Source organism: Calypte anna, chromosome 11 (genome assembly GCF_003957555.1).
Source record: "Calypte anna isolate BGI_N300 chromosome 11, bCalAnn1_v1.p, whole genome shotgun sequence".
Classification (NCBI taxonomy): domain Eukaryota; kingdom Metazoa; phylum Chordata; class Aves; order Apodiformes; family Trochilidae; genus Calypte; species Calypte anna.
The window spans coordinates 13,904,738-13,932,617 of record NC_044257.1 but is presented as its reverse complement, the minus strand read 5'-3'; the positions used below and the strand labels follow the sequence as shown (position 1 = coordinate 13,932,617).

At 37.8% G+C, this 27,880-nt stretch overlaps 2 protein-coding genes across 5 annotated transcripts; both read right to left on the bottom strand.

The window, feature by feature from the left end:
* Nucleotides 1–83: 83 nt before the first annotated feature.
* Nucleotides 84–15,945, bottom strand: NUDT7 (nudix hydrolase 7). 4 transcript variants are annotated; one of them, XM_030457682.1, is made up of 6 exons: nt 15,861–15,945; nt 15,393–15,546; nt 14,279–14,437; nt 13,331–13,402; nt 4,730–4,817; nt 84–697 (listed from the first exon to the last, which is right to left on the bottom strand). In XM_030457682.1, the coding sequence occupies exons 1-5, from the start codon at nt 15,896–15,898 to the stop codon at nt 4,731–4,733; spliced, it is 510 nt and encodes a 169-aa protein (XP_030313542.1). In that variant the 5' UTR covers nt 15,899–15,945; the 3' UTR covers nt 84–697; nt 4,730. The 4 variants fall into 4 exon arrangements, with proteins under 4 accessions (XP_030313542.1, XP_030313545.1, XP_030313544.1 ...); XM_030457685.1 differs by having other exon boundaries at nt 84–676; XM_030457684.1 differs by lacking the exon at nt 84–697 and adding an exon at nt 2,238–2,278.
* Nucleotides 15,946–17,345: 1,400 nt separating this feature from the next.
* On the bottom strand, nt 17,346–24,793 carry LOC103526554 (hypoxanthine-guanine phosphoribosyltransferase). Its single transcript, XM_030457782.1, has 10 exons — nt 24,776–24,793; nt 22,321–22,427; nt 21,672–21,855; nt 20,817–20,819; nt 20,720–20,779; nt 20,172–20,189; nt 19,903–19,985; nt 19,101–19,147; nt 18,312–18,388; nt 17,346–17,393 (listed from the first exon to the last, which is right to left on the bottom strand). The coding sequence occupies exons 1-10, from the start codon at nt 24,791–24,793 to the stop codon at nt 17,346–17,348; spliced, it is 645 nt and encodes a 214-aa protein (XP_030313642.1).
* Nucleotides 24,794–27,880: the final 3,087 nt, after the last annotated feature.

Genomic DNA, 27,880 nt, shown 5'->3' with positions numbered 1-27,880 from the left:
GCAGGTATTTTTGCATGATCCCGATTCCTTTATTTTTTATTTAATTGATAACCACTTCCTTAAGAATAGGTGATGAAGTACAGAAGCTTACATCATGATGTAAAACTAGGATTTATTCTGACAGTTGACTGTAGTTTTTACCACTCGAGAAACAGGCTGTGGGATGACTATTTGTGTCACTGAAGACTTAAGGCTTTCCATTGACTTCAGTGGCCAGTGGATGAGACTCATAACAGGTAAAACATAGGACTCACTTTATGGGTGCAGTAAAGTGGTGACAGTATTTATGAGCATGCTGTGAGAACCTGAACAAGAGGAAATTAAGAGTTCTTTGAGCACCATATTTACCTGCTGGTCAAGTTGGTACAATCTTTTCAGCTGTTGTTCTGTGCAAAAGTGTTTTTTAAAGACACATTGTAGAAATGAAAGGAAAATAGAACAGTCTATTCGTGGCTAAATGCTGGCAGTTACACTCAACATCTCTTCCTGATTCAGATCCTTTATTTTCAGAACATAATAATTAATTCACATTAAGAACCTGTGTATGACTATATCAGGGAGAAACAGCCTTCCTCACAGATACTGTTCTGAGGATCCATGCCTGAATTTCATGGAGGAGAGCAGCCATTCAGGGGAGATCTAATTGTAGTATTGCCTTATTTCAGGAGTCAGATATCTGAAGAAACAGAAGATGTCACTGAAAAAACAGATGACATGGCAGGGTCAATCAAAGCTGATTCTGTGCACAGATGAAGAAAACCAAACCAAACCTTGGACCTTTGTGGAAAATAACTATCCTATGTTAGATATCTATTTTGTACTTTTTATAGGTTTGGGGTTTTTTAAGGACAATGAGGTTTGTGTTCAAGAAGGACCTCATTGTATCAGTTTCCCTTCTTAGCAGAAACATGTAAGACCCTGAATAATGGTTAATCACTTTGCTAAGAGAAAATAACTTATAGCTGGCAAAACCAAACCTTCAGTTAATATGGATAATACTGAATTTTTTATTTTGATAGCTTTCTCTGGGGCATAAATCACATTTTGTCCTAGACAAGAAAGTATTACAAATATTTTTAAGCTAAATGATGCATTTTTCTAATAGTTACAAACAACATTAGTAAAATCAAATTGATATGTGTCCTGACTGTTCTAATGCATAAACAGGACAGCTTTTAATACATTCTGTTGTTTTCTTTACAGTCTAGTGTTATAAAAATCTTTTTAGTGCAGGGACAGAAAAAAAATCCTCAAGACACCCTTTTCAGTCTTATTCAACATCTTCCTCCTACAGCATTGTGTGCTATAAAACATCCATATTGCTTGACAGAAGATCCATTTTATGTATTATGTTATGAGAGCATGTTCAGAATATCTATTTCAGCTGTTATAGTCCACAACATCCCTTCCCAATAGCAAAAGGGTGACTTTCCCTCTCTTTACCCATTTGCAGGATATATTAACAAAGACATTTCCAAAGGAATCTCTAAGAGTATAGTATGCTAGATTTATTTGTTTGGGCTCTCTAAAAACAAAGGAGACCTCTATTTCCTAGGGTTTTTCATATTGAACTAATTATTTTATTTTTTCTTAGCCAGAGGGTTTCTCTTACTGGTTGAGTTTCGTATGAATCATAGAAGCAACAAAACAATTCCCTGTAGGCACTGAAAAGAACTGTACGTTTCCCTTCAGCAGACAGAAGCTGTTTAAAGCTCCTCAGAATCATCAGGAGTAATAAAAATGTGTTGTGTTTTAAATTAAAGAGGAAAAAAAATCAAAGCATTCACACAGGATTTGGCAAGGCCAGTATTTGCCAATATGCCTTATCCTGTTGACTGCTCAGTTATTGTATTCCTTAGGTACTTGACCATTTGTCTTGTACAGAAATTGTGCTCATGTAATTCAGTAATGGATACAATAGAAATTAAATAAATGGATCACATGATTGTTGATCAAGAAATAATACAACCTAAGAATATTTAAATGGATTGTGAAATCTTTAGATCATGGTGATGATAGTTGTCAATAACCAAGGACAGACATAAATAAGCCCTTCATTTATATATTTATTTTTAGAGCCATGCTATCCATTTGTTGCACTAACTGAATACATGGTATAATGAAAGAAATACTGTTCAGTATCTTTGTCTGCTGTCTGTACATTCTAACATTTCTGTTGTGTTTTCTGACAGCACAGTAATTTTTAAACTGAAAAAAAAAGAATATATTACTTTGGACAGTAAAATTGAAGCTGTAGGTTTCCTTTTTGGAGTCAGCTCTGAGAAGTGAAGAAAAAAGATATCAGGAAACCATTACAGTAAATCACAAGCAATAAAGTTCCAGATGAGTACATTAGTACTGTCACTGCTTGAAAGTGTCACTAAAGTCAAGCAGAGTGGCTGCACTGTGCTGACTCCATCATTGTGACTTGTTCCCCTCTGAGTAAAGCAGACATAAGTCATGTTTATCCCCTATGAATAAGTACTGGTAACACACACTTACCAGTCACTTGTAGACCTGTGAAAGTGTCAAGTTCCCTTATACTTGTTAGGATACTACAGTGCCCCCTCTGAATTCCAACAAGTTCAAGGCATTATTAATATCTTGTACTTTAAGGTAATCCATAGCAAATGTGAAAAAAATTATTGCACATGTAAATTCTCCTGTTGAAAACTGGTGTGGTCAGCAACTGGACTTCTATCTCTGGGGCTGCACACAATGCTTTATGTACTTAGCCATTACATGTGATTCCACGCATGGGGAAAGAGTAATCCTGCTTGGCATTTTGACTCAAGTTGGTCTCAGTAATTATGGATCAAGGGAAACATGTTAGAAGCTCATGAAAAAACATTTCTGAACTTTACAACAAAGCTGAAGTGTACAGAAGAATTAGAATTCTTAAAGAAACTTACCTTCTACAAATTACCAATCTATTTTACCTTTTTTTTTTCTTCTTTTTCTCATTAAACATTTACATGTATAATACAGGTAGCTTCTGAATCTGCTTAAGTAAACAAAAGTGAGCTTTTAGCTTTACTGAGCTGAGCCCTGTTTCGCTTCTTTCTGAAGTTGCAATCCAAGAGCATGTGCCATAAAGTCTGCTGCTCTGGAAGCAGTGATGCTTCTAGCTTGAATTTAAACTTGAAATCATCCTATTTACAGCTCTTGTGAAAGCTCTGACACAGCACAGGTTTTCTGTAGGGTTTACTATAAAAACAACTCTCCTTTTTCCCTCACAAAAAAAGCTTTTTATACAGCTTTCAGTACCACTCTGGTTATATCCTCTGTGATGGGCCTTTGAAGAAAGGAAAAGGATGCTCTTTAGCATAATTGCATTTTCTATGGAGTGTTTTATCATGGTCTATTAATGGTCTTCCTTACTCAGTTCCATAGCTAGTTACTGCTTTCCAACTCATTGATTTTAATAAAACAACTGCGTGTGTCGCTGTATTCTCTTCTACTCTCTCTCTGGAGAAAAAAAAAAATTACCCATATTAAAAAAAAAACCGAAATCAAAATGCCAGCTTATTAAGGGATTGGTTTACTCTGGGCACTCTTAAAGTGGTGATGAAAATCTTTTTTACAGAGCTGCTAGCTTAGATCCCACTAAAGCTAGCAGAAAAATAGAATTTCATTGAATAACAGCACGAGTTTGCAGGCAAGATTTGGAACCTGTATTGTTTTTTGCTGGGATGGAGTTAATTTTCTTCACAGAGCTCATATGATGCTGTGTTTTGGATTTGTGACCACAACAGTGCTGATAACACAGCAATGTTTTATCTGTAGCTGAGCAGTGCTTACGCAGCACCAAGGCCTCCTCTGATTCTCACGCTGCTCAGCAGCAAATAGGCTGGGGGTGCACAAGGAGCTGGGAGGGGACACAGCTCCAGCTGATGGAAGGGGTATCCTATGCGACATGACATCAAGCTGAGCAATAAAAACTGGGGAAAGAAGAGGGGAAGGGGACATTTGGGGTTACATCTGAGGCTCTGTTTTCCTGGAAAGGGGCAAACATCTGCCTGCCAGAGAAGTGAAGTAGTGAATCCTTTTGTTGCTTTGCACATGAAGCTTGGCTTCACTTAATCTGTATTTGCCTCATCCCATGAGTTTTCTCAATTTTGCCCTGATTCTCTCCCCCATCCCCCTGCAGGGGAGTGAGCAAGCAGCTGCATGGGGCTTATCTGCCTGTGAGGGTTAACAACACAACACAACCAATAGGGCAGCTGTCTTCTTTTTATAGTCATTTCAACAGGGAAACAGATAACATATAAAACAGGCCTGAAAAATCTTAATGCCTTTTCTACCTAGAGAAGTAGTTCCTCAGACTTCAGCTAAGTATATTAGTGAAGTATTTTTTGTGCTATTTTTATTACACTATTTATGTTTTTTACACTAGTGATATACTTTTTATACTATTGATAATAGCACTGTAACCAATATTTAGAATAGCACTAGAGTAAATCTTCTAGTTTTATGACTTACTTATTGCTTCTGTAGCTTTAGTTCACAGTACTGGAAGGTAATGGAAAAACAAGTCTGTAGTCTGAAATGGAGCCCATTTGCTGACACTGGTGTTACTCCAGAGAGGACTGACTGTGCCATTCTGGTTTTTAAGGGCTTTGAAGTAGTATTAGCTTAATTTCCAACATGCTTTTCAATAATAATAAGCTAAATGTTAGATAAAGGTGATTTCTGGTAACAAAATTAATGTTAACTTTGCATAGCAAACCTCAGTTGCAGAGCTGAGACAAGTGATTTTTCAGTGCTCCAGTCAGATCTGGTCCAACAGACTCCATGGTTTGTAAGTGCATTGGAACCTTTGTGGGAAAAAAAATCCTTAGTAATTGAGAGCCCATGCAGCTTTCTTACACTTCTTTCACTGAATTCTAGGTCTGTGTGGTAAGAGACATCTAAGGAGCAGGGTGGGACATGTAGACTCAAAGGAGACAACACATCTTGTTGCATAAGGGAAGTGTTCATATTTTTCTCCCTCTAGAAACTGTGCAGATGGATTTTAATTTTGACAACTCGTGAACACTCAGGAATAAATATTCAGAGGAAGAACACAAATATGAATTGTGGAACTTGGCCACAGTGGACATTAGACCGTGAAGTCTCAACTAAGGGGTCAAAGTAAGGACTGCTTAACTACCTTGATGCAATCATATTCCATGATTGTGATTACTGTGCATTTAAAAATGTCTCTCTTTTTGAGACATTGTAAAAGGCTTCGAAGTCCTGATGAAATTATCTTTTCTATGGATTCTTTGGATGATATACATCATCCCTGTATGATCCAACACAATTAGATACCCATGTAAACAACTTGCTTAATCTTCTGCCCCGTCTAAGAAAAACTGGGGTCCAAGAAAATTTGAACAGTCTGGATAAATCTTTTTGCTTCAGGGTGAAATGGAAGGACCTGCATATGCAGTTCTCCCTCACTTTGAGGTAATTTTATATCTGAAGTCTAGCTGATCAATATACCAGATTATTTAAATAAAAATTGGAATTCGTTTTTAGTCAAGAGTTTGACATATGTCTAAGATTCACTTTGTGAAATCACAGTACAAAGTGGACTACACAAGTCCTGGCATTTGCCTAGCTCTTTAAAGAAATAATTCAAAATGCAGTCTTCATCTACAATTAAAAGTTGAAAAGGGCTAGCAATGGAGAGTGAAGTCAGGACAAAAGAAATTGAGATTTCTAAGGAAATCAGTATTTTGCACTATACAAATAGAAAGGCTTTTCCCTTTTTGTTGTTGCATAAGAAAAATAAATAGTCACTTTTCTTATTGATATTTTAGCCATGAGCTAAGCAATGTCCTTTCATGGTAGGTAACCAGCCAGCATCTATCTTTAAATGTGGAGATGCTGACTAGTATCTGGAATTTCAGGTAGAGGAGAAAGGGGATTGTGTTACTAAATCAGATCCAAATACCACGACTATCTTGGTTAAGCTGCAGCATCAGAATTATTTCTGCTGAATGTCACCCAAGTTTCCTCAGAGACCTTGAAATCAGTAAGTTTTTTGGGCAAGTGTAGTCTCAAAAGACTGAGAAAAGAGAGGCCAGAGCTCTACTCACCTTGAAGCCACCTTCTTAGCAGAAAGACAGAAGAGACCTAAACTTTAGATTTTTTTTAGGTCTTTACCTGAATGGCTTATTTTCTCCATCAGGTGCCAATGACAACCTCTGACTGTAGCCATTTAGATGAATTAGTTGTCATGACAACTCAATTAACTAAATAAACAAATCCCTATGCAGCAGCAGCTCATGTCCTCTGCATCATTCTTACCTCAGCACAAAGAACTTTGAGAATATGTGCAAATGTGGAAATAAAAGATCAATTATTGTTCTGAAGAGTTTCAGAAAAGTTATGAGAAAACATGAAAAGGATTCGTTTTGCTGCCCAAAATTGGTATGAGGGAACTAGGAGCAAGGTAAACTCTTGGGTCCTGATGGCTGACAGGCACTTACTTCTGTGCAAGTGTAAAAAAATTCATGCTGACAGGAACCTGGGGGAAAATTTGGACTGCCAACTCAGTAAGAGCTTTTATCCTCTTTATCTGATCAGTCTCATTGAAAGCAAGGAAAACTTCTTCAAGCTTTTTAACAAAGCTCATCTTCTGTACTGAATAAAGCTAGAATTTACCATGCCTGCTTTTGTAATGGACAACTCCACAGAGCAGACAACTCATCAGTAGCTCTGGAACTGCACTGATTTCTACCAGCTGCAGATGTGACTCACAGTGCTTAAATGTGACTGAAATGTCTTTATATCCCGAGCTCCACAATACATCTCCAGGAACCATATGACTGCCCACCACACAGAATTGTAAGCCATCTGTCTGTCCTGCTTAATAAGCCTTAATATTTAACAAGTAAATGAAATATTTAATATTTACAAAAATCAGGCTGCAGCCTGCACAGTTGCCAAGTTTGAAATGGCTAAGAGAACACACACAGCTGCATTTCTGCCTCTGTGGATGTTCCCAGGGCACATCCCTGATACCAGACACTTTCCAAAATGAACGTTTCTTAATGAGCAAGCTGCAAGAACAAAAATTTTTCTCATGTTTTTGTTCAGCAGAAGGATTCTTATATCTTAAGCAGGGCATCTGGACACAGATGTAGGTGTGAGTAAATAGGATGAATACTTCAAGCCACTCCAGAATTTGCTTTCCCTTCTTTTTGTTCTCATTTACCACTCTCCATCCTTCCCTGCTTCTCTCATTGAATTCTTAATGCACTTTACTTTCTTCATGTTACACTCAACATAAACTGTTTACCTAGAGCTTTTCAGCTTGGATATCAGTAAATAACCAGTTCAGATATAAAAGACACAACCTGGAGGATATCAAAACACATTACTTGCTGGCAGTTAAGATCCACAGTTGTGTCTAAATGGTGGAGATCAGTATCTGGGCTAGATGGGAAGAATCTAACAAGCAACATTATTCAATAAAGTTTTACTACAGCATTTCTTTTCACTGATGCTCTTAAATTCAGAGCAGTGTTTTACGTAGTATGTAAATCAGTGTGGTTATCAGTTATCTTTACTCAGAGCTAGAGTAAATACCACAGCAAATTCTAATAATTAAAATCAGTGTTACAAAGAACAGGAATAGATTTGGAAGACAGGTCTCAACCAAAAAGATTTTCTACTTGTGAGAAATGTTTTTTGTAACAGAGTCCTCTTTCTTGTTCTTTTCTAGGGCTTAAGAAAGCCAATAGCAATTTGCATGGTTTCACTAAACAGCCATATAATGGATCAGTAAGACAGAGGGAACAAGGCAGGATAGGGATACTTGAGCTCTGCTATTCATTCAGTCCAGAAGAAAAGCATGAATCCCAGGTTGTAGTGTGCCTTCATGTTGCTCAGCCACTGATGTACAGTCAGGCTGAAAGAATCAGAAGAATATCATTATTTATAGTATGTCAGAACAAATTGAAGGAGAATTATTTAGTAAACCCATCATTCCAGATAACATAATGTGAGCAAAACTGGAAGTTGTCTGTGGTCACGCATGTGATGCTGAGGAGATATGTGAATGTGGTCCCATTCTAAATAGCTGTAAGTCATGCTGTATGGATAACCCTGTTTCCAGCTGCCCAACAGAACACAACAGCCAGTCTAAGGCAGTTTGAACCCTTTCATACTCGAAGGTTACCTGTGCTGGCCTGGAGGCTGAACCAGGTTTGCTCTGAAGCACCTGGGAGGTGGCTCCCTCTCGTGGCGCTGTGCTAGGGTGCTGGCTCCTCATCACTTCTTCAGACAAACATCACTTCCTTGGCTCATTTTTTTGGTCTCTGTTTCTAAATCAAAAAAACTCTTGTGCTCTTGAATTCAAATAATTTTTTTTTCCCTTCAGTCTTTCTTTGCAGCCTCCTGGAGTTCTTTCCAGGGTAACAGCCTCTCACAGCTATAAAGCTCCCTGTCAGACCATCTGCCCTTCAGCTGCTTTCAGCCTGGTGACTGTAGAGAATGTGGACCAGACACTGCACACACATTTTTTTTTTCCTCAAGTAAGGAAGGATTTGATGCCAGGTGTGTAACACCAACTTACTTTCTGTTCACAGTATTCCCAGTTTTCCAAGAATTGTTGAACCTTTGTTTACATGTGTTCTCTAATTTAATAGTTATCAGCTATAATACACAAGTAAACCACTCTGTATGACTTCTGTTTTTAGCAAAGAAACCTGGCAAGGAGCTACAGCACTCCCATTTTATTCAGTTTGTTTTCCATAAATATCTGTGAATCAGGACTGTAGATGATCTAAAAAGATGTTGTTCTAACATCATTACAAACATTAAACAAACTTAGGCTTCTTTAAAAGTACTGATTTATTAAGTCGAACCACTGATAGCACTTGTTATGCACAGTATAAGAAATAAACTAATGAACTGGAAAGATCAAAGATAAAATATAATTGAGATAGAATGCATTATCAGTGAAAGTAGGTATGCAGTATAAAGTAAAACCTTGCAGCATGTACTTTGGCATAATTGTGCTGAGGTCAATGAAAATACTGATTTATATGAACTACAGATCCGCAGCAGTTAGATTATTAGAAAAGTAAAATAGCTTCATTATTTTTCTCTAAAATAAGGAATATAATAACCATTATTTAGATGACTTGTTTGTCAACCTCTTTTCTACAGCTATTTGCTTCTATATACAAATCAGTCTGAAAACAGATCAACATCATCACAATATCCTTAATCCTTCAAACATATACAGAGCTCTTTGCCTGGAATTATTCATAATCATTTCAACAACTGATATCTGACTCTTACCAGGGTTCTGGAGGAGAATTATGATCCACCCCAGGGCTCAGGGACAAATTCAGCTTTCCTCTGATGCAACTCCCATCTGTTGCCAGGAGTTCTAGATTTTACTATAGGCACATATGGGGATGCCAGCACTTCAGTAAGAACAGCTATGCAAATATTTTAAAGCAGCTGTGCCAGTGGTCAAGCACTGCAGCAGGATGAATTGTAGGGGTGTATCTTGAGACAAGACAGAGGTCAATAAGTGCTCATGATTGGACAGTATAAAGTATTACAGAATCCAGGATGAGAAGAGTTAAATGTGCCCCAAAATAATGAATGTATTGCAAGCACATTCTGACAGCAGGATGGTTATTCTTCATTAATGTCTCCGTATTACTTGGATGTTTTCCTTCCTAGCACACCTACTCTTAATTTTGAAAAACAAAGCCTACCCTAAATCTGAAGTACTAAGTAACAGGCAACCATATGTTATAGTAAATTTCATTAATAACATAAAGTGTAAAAACGTGATGTTGAACCTCAGAATTCCATACACTAAGGGAGAATTCTGGCTACAGAACTGTGGCTTCTGCAAGGAATCCAAACTGATTCAAAGTGAAATCAAAACTGATTCCTTTTCCTGTCTTCCTTGTTTTTCTTAGCTCACATTTTGGGAAAGAGAAGGTTAGAGGGACAGAGAGATTACCTAATGACCCTTGTGTCGTATTTTTTTTTCATCTGGAGCTCATTCAACATGTACTGTTGTGAAAACCATGTTGCTATGGCAACCTACTAAAGAGAAAGAATCACTGGAAGTACATTACATACATACTGACATGTAAGCACTCACATGGGGTTTTCTTGAAAGACAAAAACACCTCCAGATTTTCTATTTAATATATATGATTTAGGCACAGGCTGAATATGAATAATCTTCAATGTTTACCTTCTCATCTAACTACAACTGCCTTAACTGTGAGTGAACTCTAGCTATACATGCATTTGAACTGAGCAGCGTACACTGAACCTGCCCTACCCAAAAGCTAGTATATATATACTATATCTTTTCTAAACCCCTTTTTTTTTCTTGTATGTTTATAATTGTTAAATACCAATTTACATATCATATATATAAGAATGTTACATGTTCAAGCAAATCTCAAATATCAAAACCCTGATTATTTGAGCATTGAAAAATATAGAAATGTTTAATACTGAATCACTGCATATTAAAAGAATTGCTAACAATGCAGATTAAATTTTATGCAACTTATTTTTAGTTCATTTTATATCCTACTGGTAATTTTCTTGTTCTGATACAAGCCTTTCCACTCATTTTACTGTCATGCTAGCATGACTTATGCCATAGCTAGAGAATGTAAGCTGCAATATAGTTTTAAAACTTTTTCAACTTTTAAAGCAAATATTCACCTCCAGAGAGGATCCACTTTCTCATGAGTTCTTCCTCACACAAAGAAGGCATAGTCCAACCCTCCTTCAAAAACGAGGTGCAGAGCAGCTGCAGCTTCCCTGTAATACACCTCTTAACTTTGTATCCTGAGAAATGCCTGTGCCAGCAGCATTTGTGAGAGCCTCTCAAAAGGTAGGAAGGAGGTTACAAACACTGCATGGATTGGTTGGGAGGGCAGCCTAGATTGGAGGGACTCGTGATTGAGTTTCGGGAGCTGTGGAAGCATTTTATCCAAAGATTGCCTGATGAAACAATTTCTCATTAGTAAATGTGGGACTGGAAGTATTGCAGTTTTAGTAACAAGCACCTAAATTTCGTTCCATTCTTTTTGTGCTCCAAGGATTTTATTTTTTTTTTTAACTCAGATCCCAATTGGATATGTAAATAAAGAATGAGTTTTTGACTTAAGAAAGTACCTCCCAAATGTCAAAATAATGTTGTAGGATGCATAATGTGAAGCATGAAGTCCCAGGGGTTTTACTATAAAAACCACTATAAGGTATTTGGTTGGATGTCCCTAAGTTTTGATTTTCATATAGTTCCAATGGTTGATTTGGTTCAAAAATCAACACCATTTCTGTTTGCTAGAAGGAGCAACAGCTATAACTGTTCTTGCTGTCCTTACAGTTTCACATAATAATGTTTTAATAAAGGGAAATAAAAACAAACTGAGGTTTGAATTCATACAATTTGTACAATTTCTGTGCCAGATCTGGTTGAGAGGTCAAGTAAAGGGTCTGCTAGGAACAGAAGGGTTCGTAATTAAGTTGCTTGGTATACCTGTTCTGTTTACTAACCAAAGGTCTAATTGCTTTGCTCTATTTTAATTAACAATGTTCTTATTTTAATTAGTTGCTTTTCCTGCATACATTAGTGCTGAGAGAAACCGCTGAGGATATGAATGATACAATGGAGAGTTTAAAGCTAAGCTTTTAAAAATGCTTTAACAATTTCACAAATGTTTAATAATGAAAAATAAAGCTGTTCTTTGTAGCTGTGACTACTACTCCTCCAAGGATTTCATCCTAGCAAAAAAAAAAAATTCTCTTAACTTAAAAAGTCAACTGTGATTAACACAGGTGTGAAAAAAACTAGTACAGGAATAGAATGGCTTGATAGTATTTAGATATGCTAAAATGTTCAAGCTGGATGAATCTTTTGCAATGTCCCAATGCAAAAGCCATTCTCTTAAGAGCCCATCTCAACATTAGTAGCAATTACCTCTGAAACTTAGGGAACTTTATCTTCTTTCCTAACAGAGGCTGGGAAAAAAAGCTCACAGTGCTCTGTGTAAGAACTGGAGAACTCATAGAAATGATTCCAGTCCCTGGGAAGGTACCAGAACAAATAGCCTTTGTGTATGTACTTTAATTAACAAGGACAAATGTAGTAACTGTTGTCTTTTTCCTATGAATGGTTTAGGACAGATGTGTTTAGTTCCTCTTCAGGAGAGGTAACAGGCTTGGGGTAGAGGGGGAACTATAAATCCTTGGCTTTTGGATACGGCCCTGCCTACTGTTCCTGTGATCAACCTAAGGTTTGGTCTAGATGAAACTATGAGTACCATGTAATGCAGCTGGGTAGAAAACCACCCACAGTAGCTGGGAGTTCATTGTCAAAGTGACAATTACCAGTTGGATTCTGCAGAGGACAGTTCCCAATGTGCTGACTCCAGTACTGTTGCCTGTGTACTAAGTTTTCCATATCCTACAGAATTTCCTTCTGAGAAATGTTAAACTGAGCAAGGGCAAAAAACCTCATTAAACTTCCCTCCACCAAGCCCAACCAAAACAAGACTCTGAAAGCACTTGTCACTTTTTGTATTTTTATTGTGCTTAGTAAAGATACCACACACAAGACTGTATACAGTTTGTTGTCCATATGTCACATGGCACAAAGTAAGATACACAGCCCCATGAGTTCTCATACTGTAATTCAAAAAGGCAAGAATTAGATAAAATAGTATTATCTCATTATACAAAAGGCAAGCCACAGAAAGCATCTTAGATCACCCAAAACAAAGGCAGAAATTGAAATAGATCTTCCAAAGCGGAATATTAAGTCAATCACGTGCTTTTGGCAGCACTATAACAAATTAAAAATTAATCTAGTTAGGGCTTGTCAAATTAAACATGTAATTTAAAAATAAATTTCAGTAAGTTCCCAATTCAGAAGAAATTCAAGTGTGAAATTCAAGCAAATAATAGGTACAAAGGGAATAAACAAAAAGTTTTTTCCCCTTCAATATGAATTAAATACCAAACTAGTTTGTCATAGATTACTCTTCTTTCTTTCATATAAGGATTCATATAAACTCATGAAGTTATTCTCAGAGGATGAAATTAAGTTGTCTAGATCATAATCAACTTCAAAGGTAGGTCTCTTTCCAAAAATTACAAGAGCAAGGAATACAGCAAACTGTGCAGTAAGTCCCCATATCTTGAATGACATTTTATGTTCATGGTCATCATATATAAAGCAGTGCAGCCGACCTGAGCGACCAGAGGGGGTTTTATAAGGCAACGTGTTGTAATTTCTGGGCTTGACAAAGTACTCCAGTGGCACAACAAAAACCTTACTCACTTCATGGGGATTAGGAGTGGCCTGGAATGTATCTTCTATAAATCCTACAACTGGTGTTACCAAGTGGTTCATCTAAGAAGGAAAAAAAACAACAAAAAACCCCACAAACAGTACATTTGTACCAAGTGAAAGAATGTTCTTTATTTTAAAAACATTTCAGATGTTACAAAATTGTACAAGAAAGCTACAACATATTCTAAGTGTAATACAATTTGGTCCTTATAGCAGCAATCTGATTTTAAATGTATTTTAATAAACTTTAAATTTTCTATTTGTTAAACATAATTTTACTCATATTCTGTTCATCCTGTATAATTACACAGCAGTTAAAAAGGTTTGGCAATCTGCTACAGCAATAAAAGCATGAATGTTCTCTCACAAGTCTTACTTATTTACTTTGGTGAGTTCTGATTTAAATTAAAATTTTCTGGTTCATCTATGCTTCATCATATTCTGCATCTATATTCCTGAGATAGTGAAATATTTTGCTATTAATAAAAAAACCTGATAAAAGTATATTTAGTTATGAAACATACTTTTTTGAACTGCTCATTTATGGAAATGTCTCTTTTAAATATAATCCTTTCTTCAATATGAAGGAAATATCTACGAAAATAGTAGCTTGCATAAGGAAGACTCCAAAAAAATTGTGCTCCAGCCCCCTTATGATCTTTGTGGCCTTCTGCTAAACTCTTGCCAGTCTAGTACTGTCTCTCTGGTACTCCAGTGTGTCTGTAACTGGACATGACACCAAATGTGGTCTCACAAATACCAAATACAGACCAAGAATCTCTTCCCTTTACTCTGCTGGCTCGACAGGCTGTGCACTTTAAGAAGCCATAGTTATTTGCAGTTACAGGTTTGGAAAGCTCATCATCAGCCTTACAAAAGAAAAGAACTCAAGCTTATTTTCTTACAATATGCTGACTTACTCAGTTCATTGCTTACTTTATCAATTCCAGGCACAAGCCTACAGATGACTTCCACCTTCTCTGGCTGGAGTCCCACCTCTTCTTTAGCTTCTCGAAGAGCAGTAGCAATTTCATCTTTATCAATTGCTTCTCTTTTACCCCCTGGAAAACACACTTCTCCTGGTGATCTTCTCAACTAGAATGTAAAGAGGTATTACAGTTAAATATAACAAGTTTTAATAAATTTCTTCTTGAACCCACACAGGTACTTTTTCCCATTGCAGCATCACTTTATCTTTCAATTCAAAGAAGTTGGAAATGGTGTTTAGCAGGTTTCTGCAAGTCAGAAGAAAAAAAAAAAAAAGCTGGGCCTGTAACAAACTCATTCATAAACCCTCACTACTGGCAGTACACATATCACTTGTGTAGGATTGTGTAATTCATACCATACATTCTGCTTTAATATTTACCTATTTCACCATCTTGCTTGCATAAGAGACTAACAAATTAATTTAGACATACAGCTTGAATAGTGAGATCAAAATATTCAAGAGCAGTAACTTCTAAAACACAGGCTTAAATAACATACCTTTAAATACATTATAGTAATAGGCTTATGTGTCAGTGATCAGCAAAAAAGGTCATTTACAATCAGTTCATCAGATGCAATTCTTAGGGTCTTAACACTGTTAAGCAAGACCCCCAAAACCTTCCATTATTAAACAACAAAAAACTAGACAAGTAAGTAATCTCTGAAGATAGTTGACTGGGGGGAGACTGGAAAAAAAAAGTTGTAAAAGGTGCTGGCATATGAGCTCTGAGGGGCTTTGGTTGTTATCTTTGCTTTCAAATATAAAAGTGAGAGAAGAGTAATATTAAATGCAGATTGAAAAGTCACATTAACTAAAGCTGCACTATCAGTTTTCTTACTTAAGTCACAGTGAATGATATTATTATAATTTTTCTAATCCAGAAATAATCTTTTCCTGTCACGGGTGTCTGGGCACCTTGACATTTTTCTGCCATGTCAATACTTGAATCGTCAGTGTACCACAGCATCACTTTGTAGCCTTCTGCAGGCTGCCGGGAGTGAGGAGCTCCCCTGGGAGCGATGTCACCGGAGCTCGGGCGGGCCCAGGGGTGTCACCTACCTGCATGGACCTGAGGGTGAGCAGCAGGTGCAGCTGCCCGCCCCTCAGCAGCAGCGGCAGCAGGACGGAGGCTTTGCGCAGCGGCAGGTGGGAGAATTTGTCCCCCACATCGAACTCCCTCAAGCGCAGCCTGGCTTGCTCCTTCAGACTCTCTCTAGAAACAAACAGAATGGAGCGACACGATACTTGAGGAGCAGGAGGAGAAGAGGAGCAGGAGAAGAAGGAGGAGGAGAGAAGCAGAAGAGGAGTAGGAGTTGTTTCCCACAGAGTTGAGCCCCAGGGCCGCTGACACCCGCACGGTCCTTACCCCCCCACCGCCCCAGCTGACATCCCCCCCCCGGCAGGGGACACTGTAGACACAGCCTTCACCTCCCTTAGGTCCGGGAGGGTCGCTACACTCGCCCCTTCTGGGTTTTCCCCCAAGCTGAGGGGTACGGTGGGGCAGGAAGGGGCAGGGATGACCGCTACCTCTCCAGCTCCGCCTCGGCTTCCGCAGACGCCATCATAAACACACCCGGCTCCTGGAGGGACTTTACCCGCCCCGTCCGCCCTCGCCCCCTCCCTCCGCTGACTGACGGCCGGACTGACCAATCAGGACGCGAGATCTCGGGCTCCTCCTTCCGATGGGCGGTGGCCACGTCACGCGACGGGTCCTCACGGGACAGCGGCACGCGGCGTTCCCGCCTCTGGGCAGGCGTCGTTCGCTCCTGAGGCGATGGCAGCGGGCAGGGGGGAGAAAGCTGAGGGGAGGGAATGGCTGAGGGGGGAGAACGGCTGAGGGGAAGGAATTCCTGAGGGGAAGGAATGGCTGGGGCATGCCGGGGACAGCTTGTTCGGGCGATGGTCGCTGCCAGTAATTCTGGCTCCAGCTGGGAGAACCAGAAATCCTCGAAGCGTCGTGTCCTGCCCTCAGAGGGTGGCAGCGAGCAGGTGGCGCTGGTCGCCATTATGTGCCGTTCCCGTTGCTTTTCGGTAAGGGGTATGTTCATACAGGCACTGGAATTGCTTCTCACAGGTGCTCTAAGGGGCTGAGGACATGACGGGTGTCAGCCTTCTGCCCTCAGAGGGCTCTGGCAAGCGCCATTTTGCGCCTGTCCAGGCGCTGGCACCTGTTGCTCAGGACTTCGAAGTCGAAGGACAGCAGCAGACCCTCCTGAAAACAGACTCGGCTCAGCACTTTAAATTCATGAGGGGAAAATAACCCAAGGTCTTAGAGCTTATTTTGATAATTTAGTACAGGTAGGAAACAGTTTATCAGGGATCGCCTCAAGCTTGGGGCAGTTTTGGGGCAATAAAATTTAAACATCCAGTTCTCATTAGAGGTACACGACTAAGAGAAGTGATTTCCTGCTATGATGGTTTCTCATCCAGTGTTAGCAGGTAACAGTATTACCTCCATTTCTAGTAACCCCATAATGGTACAATTAACACAGGATCCCTTGCCTCAAAGAAATAGGAAATAATGTGTAAGAACCATTCTCTCTTTAGTTACCTTAATATTTACTTCTTTTCCATTGCATTAAGCTAAAGGAGCAAATCTTTTTTCCATCTGGTGTACATGCAGTACAGTTGAGTTAATGTCAAGTTTTTAAATGCTTATTTAGCCTATTTGTAACATGCAGCACGTGTATATATTTACAAACACAAGCTCCTGTAAAAATAACAGCAGTTTCTAGACAATCACTATATGTTACTTCATATAGCGTTAAAAGCCAAATATCATTACATGCACATGTACAAATACGGGCTCTTTATGGCAAATGTTCTATTCAGGTTTCACTGAAACTTTAACAACTCATTCAGCTTTAAGCTGTTTTACATAGTCATTACAGGAAACAATACAAAACAGTATCTTTAAAAAATGTTGCAGTTCCTCAGTGAAGAGTACAATTCACTTATTCATCTGCACTGATAGACGTGCCACTGAACTGTTGTTTCAGAAGGGTGAGGTTATCAGGTCCTATATTTCTCTTTGGCTTTCTCTTTCAGAATGCAGATGTGCTAAAAAACAAAAATAAAAGAAAAAGTTACAGAACTTTAGTACTTTAGTCAGTCTTTATGTTCAAAGAAAATTCAAGAATGATTGTCAGTCATATTCCTAGCATTGTAAGAAAAGCACTAGAACAGTAATCCTTGTGAGTTTGGTTGCAAATTTACTACTTCAGTCAGTAAAACTGAGATCTTAATATTGCTTCCAAACTCATATGCCACTCATAGATTTGTAGATTCAGAAGATGTCACATTGTATCCTTCATATTGCTTTGCAATAACATTGTATCCATTATGTGTCTTTAATAAGACAAACCAATTCTGTTAAGGAATTTTCACAGGAAAAACTTTGCCACTTAGTTAGGTTTAAGAAAATGCTTTTGAAAACTACGGAGAGAAAAAAGAACAGCTCTTTCTATGAGTTATGCACTTTCCAAATCTGCTACTCAGTGCAGCCTAAGGAGATTGGAACAAAGGAAAAAAGATCTTGATGGACATGTTATACAGGGTAGGAAAAACCTTCACACACAGTCCATACAAAGCCATCTCAAAGCCTTGACTAGAAAAGAGCAACATAGGATTTCACTAAGACAGACAAACATGAAATGAAAGCCAAATTACAAGTTACTTTCTTTTCAGATGGGGCCAGCAGATTGTATGCTGCCAACAATCCTTGAGACTTGTGAAGCAGACTGGAGAAAAAGTAAGGCATAAATAACTTTCTTACATTTGCACTGAATTACCAGCTTGGCACACTGATAATGCTTTTGCCTGTTAAATGGCAGTTTCTTGTCAGATTTAAAATGTTCTTAATTGTTGTGAAGCTCCTAGTGTAAGGTAATATTCTTGCTGGTTACCTGTGGTAACAGTCATATATATATATATATACATACACATATAAAGAGTGGAAGCACACGTGTATGTACTTACATTTAGATCTCTGAAGTATTCATTATAATCAAGAGCATAGCCAACCACAAATTTATCTGGAATTTCAAAGCCTATATCTGTAAGAAAAATGCAATTCTTTTTATACTTGGGTGGTGTAAATAGCTTTTAACTGCACAGTTTGCATTTAACACATGCTTGAGCTATTTAAGAGTAATACCAAACACATCATCTTGCCTTCAAGGTACTTGTCATGCTTATTTAGGCACCAGAGCAATAAATGGATAACAGAGGTTAGAATTGATACCATCTCTATCAGTTGGTAATACAATTAAAATGCTAAAATAATGTATTTTAAGAGCAAAATAAGTATTTTAAACCTACTTTAAACCTCTATCCAGGAGGAGATTTTACTTGTGTAAAAGTAGATGCTCTGGGACTCAGCAGGCATTGTGTTTGAAAACAAGGCAGGTTTAATGTAGAGTTGAAAAAACTGCCTTGTAGGGGCAATGCCCAAACAATACAAAGTTAAGATTTTATTCTGTACCTAGTAACAAATAGGCAAACCTACACTCAGACTAATTGGGAAAAACAAACAAACAAAAAAACCCAACCCAAAATACTCAAACAAACAAAAAAATCCCAAAGCAAACCAAAACAATTTGTAATCATGAGATTTCAGCATGGAATAGGTCATCAGTTTACATTTTAATGTATTTTCCCCCATGTCTCTTGGCCTTCCTGAAACTTACATGGTGGTTTTCAGACTTACTACCTGAAGATAAATTATCAGATTTTATTTCTGACAACCAGAAAACACTCAGTGCTTACAGTCTGGTCTGTAACCTGAGGTTCGATCTGTCCTTTTCACAAGGAGGCTGTAAGGCAAAGCAGAAAAGGTTATGTTTTTAAAAGCAGGTCTTCCTCTAAGCTGTATAATTCCCTTCTCTTACAATCATTCATTAAATTAACACAACGAGATTATCATAGTAGAAAGAAATAGTGTTTAGCCTTATGGTTGAGGAAGAAGTGAAGGTTCTGATCTAGGTTCACCCTAAAGGTCCAAATGACTATCACTTTACATTTAGATCTTCTCAGTTCTGTGGCCCAAATAATTATATTTTTGTGTAGTAGCAAATCAGCAAACTGGGATAGCACAGTCAAGTAAGCAAGTTGTAGTGGCATGTAAAGAGTTTAGTGAGGAGGGAAGGAGAAGAACACAAGTTGTGCAATGTACTGAGATTTCTTTCACAGTCTTACCCATTTTTGCTTTTCCTGTCCACTTCTGAAGAAACTGAGAACCTCCTGGACAGTCACCAGGAGAAGCATAGCTGCTACATGCAACTTTATGTGTTTTCTTAAAACATTATGATTACAGAAACAAGGATAACCTCCCCTCACAAAAAAAAAAAAAAAAAAAAAAAAAAAAAAAAAAAAAAAAAAGATATCATTTAAAAGCAGATCTAGAATGCCACTTGCAGTCATTTTGCAAGTGCTGACAAACTATGAAAACCTTTACTTTGTCTTCCCCCAGACATCAAACCAACAACTCAGCACATACTGACAATTCACCTAAATTATTTTGCTTTATCTTCTTGTTACAATACATTAGTAAGTGGCCATATCATTATACCTTACAACTTTTACCATCTTTGGTTCATTGTCTTTTAGTTTTGAAAGTAGTGCTTTCATTGTTCTACCAGTCTCAATAATGTCCTGAAAGAGATTAAGAAATACATTATCCTCCAAGTCTGAATGAAAAGCCAGATGTTAGTGGTTTAATTTAAAGCATAAAAACCTGTTAGTAGCATAATTGTTTTATATGCAATAAGTATTAACTTGCAAAATGGGGAGAAAAAAGTCCATGTTGTTCCCACCTCCCACACTCCAGTCTTTACTTACCTCTACTACTAACACATTCTGGAAAAGATCATGTAGGGAGAGAAAGAAAAGAAAATATTTACAAGGCAACATTCATCAAATTACAGAGCTGAGAAAAGTTTGCACTACAAACTTCAGTTACAACTAAGTTTCAATTTATTTTCAAAAGAGCTTTTCACTTAACTCCTTACTTTATTTTATTGTTCTTTGAAGAGTCTTTCTGTAAGTATTTATGGAAGCATGAAATACTGTGATAAAACCACCAAGGTCAGGGGTTTTTTGTATCTTATTCTATGTATATTGATAACATTCTAAAGCCATAGTACATGAGTCAATTTAAGATGGTTCATTTCTTTGGGCTCTTGGATAAATGTCTAAGAGGACCTTTACAAGCATTCAGTACTGATCATGTTAAGTTTCTACTGACATCAGTGGGAATTACTGTTTCAAAGCACTAAACCAGTGTTAATTGGCTGTAAATATGTAGTATCAAAACCTTAAAGATGGACTTCCTTGAAGATACACAGGAACTGTTCTTTGCCATAAAAGCTGAAGATGCTAATTCATACCTTCCCGTTTAGTGTAGACAGTTCCTCACCAACAATACTGATTTGTTCTGTAGCTGAATCCTAGGAGAAGAAAGAAGAGAATGAACTCACATAAAACATTCTCAAAAACATTATATGTGTATGAATTGTCTGCTACTCTTGCTATTGGCCCATCAAATGACACTCATAACATTACACAACACTCCTGTGGTTAAAAAGCTTTTAAGTAGCTGAGGGCAAGAGGGGAATGTGAAGGATCAGTGCAGACAGGTGTTTGTATGGAACAGGAGTACATCTGTATTCAGTATAGACACTATTGTCTTCAACTCCTTTTGCTACCACAGGTTTGTTTTAGAATTCCATGAAAAAAATGATAGGATATTGTAAACTGTTATATTTAGGGTGGAATTTATTTGATCACTGCACAGAACTCTAGCCTTGCAATATGGGAAAAGATAAAACTGGGGGAAAAAGTATCGTAAGTCAGTGCTTTACACTAGTTGGCTCAGGCCAGCTACGATTGGTTTGGGCAAAAGATACCTGTTCCCAACCACACAGATTATGAAAACAAGTAAAACAAATCTCTCCAATATGATCTACAGGAATAACAAAGAATCCAGAGGGAAAATAGCGCTGACACTAAGGTCTTCTGTTATTCCTTCCCACCAGAGGGTGCTGTGGTAAAGACAGAGTAGAACCTGTACGGATGCTTTGGGCTGGAGAGAAAGTCGTTGGAGACCCGACCATGGCTTTTGTCATGTTGAGCGTTCTGCTATCTGTGCATTCCAGGGAATAAACAATATCTATCTAGTTGTTGGGGCAGGCTGGTAAATCATTTGCATTTTAGTATGTGATAAACTGAGTAGCCTTGAACAGGCTCTACGCATAAACTCAATAAACTCAATTTCTGTGGAGCTTTCATGTAAACTACCAGTATTAAGAATGTCAGTCAATTAAAAAAAAAGTTGCTTACACAGTAGCTTTTTATTCTAACAAAATCCACAGTAATAAGTACAGATTTATCACCATTTTGGTTTAGTGCTTTTATATGGTCCAGCAAATCAGCAAAGAATTTATAGCCTCCTTTAAGGACACAGAGTGCAACAATGTGATGGCTTCCCATATCTTGCATGATATCTCGAGCTAAACGTTCTGTCCTGTAAGGAAAAACAAACAAACACATCCTGTAAAGTGTTCTGTATATCGGGTATTGGTTTGTGGGGTTTTTTTATCCATATATTAAGTAATGTCCAAGGTAAAATTCTTATCTTACTGTTAGACTTTTATAACCAGCAAATTGTGACCACATTAAGGCATAGGAAAATTAGTGAATATTTACAGTTCACAAGATGATGACTACTTCACTTGACATACTGTCAAGTCTAAACTATGCAGGATAGGACAACTTAGAGGTATTTGAGATAACATGGAAACTTAACTGGGGTTGTACAGGAATCCTGTCCTTTAAGCTCCTCTTGTATTGAACTCCAGAACACAAGTGTTACAGCAGCAGGGTTTCCATATTTCTCATGAGTTATGCAGGGTAGGGCACCAGTCTTTTCATTTGGAGGGAAATGGATCATCAGCATCACTATCATTACTCTTTGTTGATTACTTCATACCTGTCCAGGATGAGTCCATGAGGAATGAAGACTCTTTCTAAATCTTCTTCATAATGCTTAGGAATGCAAAATAGATTTTTGTTATAGCCACTTTCTTCATCCCTTATCTGCAAGTCAAGGGAAATAGCTTTAAGAGTAAAGACAGAACCACACTGGAAAAAAATTTCCAGTCTCTGATAACACAGAGAAAGACTCCTCCCCCCTCAGCAGTATATCAGAATTTAAAAAAAATCTGAGAGTGTTCAGTTCATAATCTGATAAATCAGGAGCTAGTACACTTGTCTGAGATGTGAATGGATGGATAACTACTTTGTCCTGGTCATCACAAGAGGAATTCTCAGTCCTCATCAGCTCATAAGAAAACCCCAAACCAACAACAATCTCCTTCCCCTTTGTACTCCCGATTTCCTCTTCTGCAGACCACAGTAGCTTGCTTGTTTGGCAGACAAGCAAAAATCAAAAGTTAAGGCAAATAGATTGGGATTACAGCTTCAACTCCAGTCAGCATGCTACACTACCTTGCCCATTGTTTTCCATCATGTGAAAGAGAAAACTCTGTCTCCTAAGTGTGAATTCACAACTGAACTTTTGACAAAGGTAAGCACATACCTCTGCTGACTTAGAGGACAGGAGAGATGACTTACTCCAAAGGAATGGCTTTGAGATAATATTTGGAAGAGGAGAGCTGCAGAGGGTGCCCATAAGTGAGGAGCAGAGACCTGCTGACCTGCAGCTCAGCTTGTTGTTCTGTTTGCTGCACTAGCAGATTCTACTAACAGAACTAACTGTATTCTGCAAGTGCTGCCAGTTGATAGGCCTAGATGTTCCAAGTTAGAGTTATGCAGTTGAACACGGTTGTGCCAGCAGTACTATTTTGCCTGGTTTAGTTACTATTTTCTATGTGGCTGAAGTCAGCAAAGGAATGCTTAGATGAAGGGTTGTTTCCAAATTAAGTATGTTTGTGCCTTATTAATCTTGGAAAAGATACTGGCAATTACCCAGGTATCAGCTGCAGATGAGGTTGGACAGTAGTATCCATGAGCAGACTTCAATGCAGTGCAGAACTGCTTATTGTTGTTTGGGTGTCATATTAATCCAGTTAGCCAGTTTAAAATGGGCTAATTTCTGCCTGTGTCAGGTTGCTTTTGGTGACAGACAGTACGCATACTGGATGTGGGATTCTGTCAACAAGAAGCAGTGATGCTAGGACATAGAAGCATTGGTCAAAGCTAAAAAAACAGTGTTTATTTTAGACTACTGGAATGTATAAGCATGATTTTCATTTGGAATACAGAAAAAGAACCATTAAGGATAGCCACTGACATGAAAAATAGTTTAAAAAGTGCTGTAGCATGGGTTGTTTGTTCTGTTGTTTGGAGTTTACTGGGGTTTTTGTCGTTTTTTCTCTCTGAGATCTCCATCTATATCGCATTCTGCTTAACTGCAACTTAAATGCAGTGACTATACTACCTGCAACTTACGAAGTTTTTGTTTTACCCCATCATGATACTGATTGCTCTATTTAATAGCCTAATTCAGCTTTCATCTGAAGACTCAATTTCAGCTTGCTTTTAAGAGCAAGTTGAAGTTCAGCTTTGTAGCCAATGAAATTATCTTTCTGCTGCATTTGCTGAGAGGCATCACAAGCGTTTCAGTTCAAGGGAAAGATTAGCTTTGTCCTTGTTATTGTAACTGTTGAATAAAGCTTATCTTACAGGTGTGCGCAGTGATTACTGCTTATAGTACTCCAGCAGTGCAATTTAGTACTTTTTATTTGGTTAACAACTATGCTCATTTAGCCTATCTTATACAAAGAACATCCATTACATTAATATAATGATTTTTGCTGTGTGTGAAGCATTTTTAAGGTCTGCTGCTAGGTTCATGAACAGAGCTGTAAGGATTGGATCAGTCTGAGCACGACATCACCATAGCAACATGTGCATATACCTTAGAGGCTCATAAAGCATTTGTATTATGACAAGTGATAAATAATACAGCAACATTCCATCCAAGCAATCTACTAAACTGTCACAAAAAGTCATTAAATCAAGAGCTAAAATCAAAGAATTAGTTGTTTAATTTAGATTCAGTTTCATCTGTTGTTCATTTACTGATGTAGGTTTCTGAGTTTAAGGGAGGGAACACAATTAACTACAACAATGATGTGCAATAAAGAGATTCATACGTAAGTATTTTTTCATCATCACCAAATGAAAGAAAATTAATATAGGTATATTAAAGTCAAATAAATAATGTTATAAGTTTGTGAAAGAATTGAGTAAATGAAGATGTCTCTTCTGAAAGCCATGTTTTCTCCTGAGTAAATGTAAGAAACAAGGCCTTCCATCACTTGATATTTCTAATGTTCTTTTGTTTTTTCTGGAGCCAACCTCTCCCCCACATCCAAATCTCCCTTCAGTCAAACAACCAAAGATTCATTATGCTTTCTTACCTGCAGTCCGCGAGCCATGCTCTTACTTTGAACTATGCTATCAGAGAGTAAGTTGGTGTTATTACTGCAGTTTGTCTTGTTCTATTTTCATCTTGCAGTCAGATCACGACCTGCTTCTAAAAGGACAAAATTGCCATCCTTCCTACAGGAAGAATTACTTATACTAATGCACTGACATCACAATCCCGGGTTCTTACTTAATCAGATTAACCAGAAATAAAATGGGCATTAGCCCTGCTTCAACCAATCAGAGTGAAGACATGGGGTACAAGGGAGATGCAAAAAGGAAGCACATGAGTCAAATTGGTAAGGAGGACCAGGTAGGGTAGTGGGGTTTTTAACTAAAAACACAAATTGTATTTGGTTGTAGCACATGGTAATTCAGCAGTACATGTGTAGAAGGTAATTTTATATACTGGTTTCTTACAAAATATTAGCACATCCATTGCTGTGATAAAGTCACATCTGGATTTTTTAAATGTCTCATGCTAACTTGCTGTGAAAAAAAAAATCAGTATTTTAATAAACAAAGCCATACTGGATGACTTGAAGCAGAAGTCTGCAGCTGTTGAGACATGGTGAACCCTGTCTGACATTCTTCCAGGTCATCCTTTCATAAAATGAAGGGGCAATAGTTCCAGTAACATGCTCCATCTCATTTAAAATCAAATCACATTGACATTCATTCTGATGTAATTATTTTAGTGTACCAAACTGCACTACTATCTGGGATTAACATGAAAGTCTTAGATTTCTAAAAATTAATCCTACTAACAAAATAAGTTAAATCCAGCTTCATACAGCATATTACAGAATGATCTTCCCAGACTGGATAAATTTTATTAATTCAACCAGTAGAATGTTTTGGTTTTTTTAAAGGGCATGTTAATGAAAAAAAGATTTTTCCTGTTTCTTTGATGCAGTGCCATGCTCCCTTTTCCAGCCTCAGAATCCCTGGAGTTGTAGTCTTTGTGGCTCTCTGAACCCTAAACCCAATGGTACTGGAATTTCTTGGGCTGAGGTCTCCAGCTCTGTGGGCAGCCCAGATTAGAAAGGGCTAAGTGAGCCCAGTGCTGTGCTCCCCTTGGCATGCCTCTTCAGAACAGTGCCAACTTCAGAACTGAAATAGTCCCATAAGAGAAATTGTGTGTGGCACCTTCTGAGAAATGTGAGATAATACAGGCAAAGGAGAATTTCCAAAGGAACAGGAGTAAAAGAAAATATCCAACAAGTAATTTATATGCTGACCAATTTTTCTGGCAGTGTTAAATGTCACTTGGCACATCGCATGACATTAATTTTATATTAATTTTCCATTATTTTCTTCAGTGCTAATTTGAAGGTAGTAAAAGTTTCATCTCCCTTTTGGATCATATGTCTGGTTCTCAGGTTTTGTGCAAAGATATATTAATTTGTGTGTTTCATTGAACATCTCTGGATACTCAAGAAACTGCCTTATTGCTATCTTAAGAGAAGATAAGTGAGTCTCTGTTAAATCTGTACTGTGATACATGGACTGACCTTATTCCTCACAGCCACAGTTAGTGATAATTTTGCACTGCATTCTAACACCTTTATTTAAGTGGCACTGAGGTAGCTGCAGTTTTCTTTGTCTGCTCCTTGAATAAGGAGTTACTCTGTGTAACAATGTGTATACATGGACTCAGTATCTGATCTTAGAAGATTGAAAAAACTATTTGAGGAGCAATCTGTGACTGCACTATTGAGACATTACCACGTTAGATATGTGCCAAAGGCCAATCAGGTTCTTTTCTTGTTCCAAAAGCAAAAGGAAGCAAGGATTTTTTATCAACTTTGGAGTATTTGCTTTTCCCCAATGGGCCCACCTAGCTCACCTTTCATCCTACAGAGAAATTTCTATTCCTTTCCCAGTTTGTTGTTTTCCAGAATGTTCTGTTCTTTTTCTACTTACCTAGACTCTCTGTTGCTCAAGGTGCAGACCCAAATTTAGAACCAACTTCGTATTGTCAAGCAGAAAGGCAATGTCATATTTTCTTTCCTCTGGTACTACTTCAGAAAGCCTGGCTACAAGCTAGCACAGTGAAATCAAAATGGTTAATTACCAGTTTAGTACAGATTAGATAGTGACTCCAGGGACACTAGGGTCAGTTGATACAGGAGTGACATCTGTAAACTTAACGTTGCAACTGCATTGTGGAAGTTTGGCCTACTAATTCAAGTTTTTAAAGGTATATGTGTGTGCCAAACAAGACTACCTTGGTTTTTTTCTTTTTACACGAAGTATCTTTTTCCATCCTTTGGATGATAGTGAACTTCTCAGGATGGGGACTGTGGCTAGTGAATAGATTATCTTAATGTAAGGTGATTTTAAGTTGTAATGTAAACAATTAATGGTAAAAGTACTGCACTGAATAAAATGCAAAAGCAAGAAACTAATTGTAAAAGTATCAGGAACAATGATGGAATTTCTTTGGTACATTTACTAATTCTTCCTTGTTCGGAATGTTTAGAGAAGAAGAATATTAAGCAGTATACATTAAGCAGTATTTTATAGTGGTGTAATTGTGAGTGCAATTAATTAGCACAGGGAAAAAATTCCCTGAAAATAATGTTGGAAATTAAGTCCATTTAAATAGATGATAATGCATTTGCTGGCTGTGTGACAAGCCCCAGTACAAGATGTCTAGTCTAGATTCTACCAGAGTAACTCGCTGCCATAATTCATAATTCAAAACAATACAATTTTATCATTCTTCTAATAAAATTAATTGCAAACTGGGCTTGTAGTGCAGCATTTATGCTGGCCTTTATGCCCCAAAGGTCATTGTATTGTGTCCATAAAATGTTTGAGGCATATTTGAAAGAAGAGTAATGGGATGAAATGTCTTAGTTGGAAGTGTTTTCTTCCCTGGAGTGTAGGAGCTCTTGAGTACTTATCCATAGTACTGCTGCATATGGTGAGCAGCCAAGCCACTATAATAGGATGAGAATTTCTGATGTCAACATTGGCCTCAGGAATGAAAATCAAATCAGTTTTTTATAGAGAGGTCTTACTTTCATCTGCAGTGTAATAGTAAGTGTTCAGCTGCATTTTAAGGGAATGATTTTATTTCCTACAGCAAA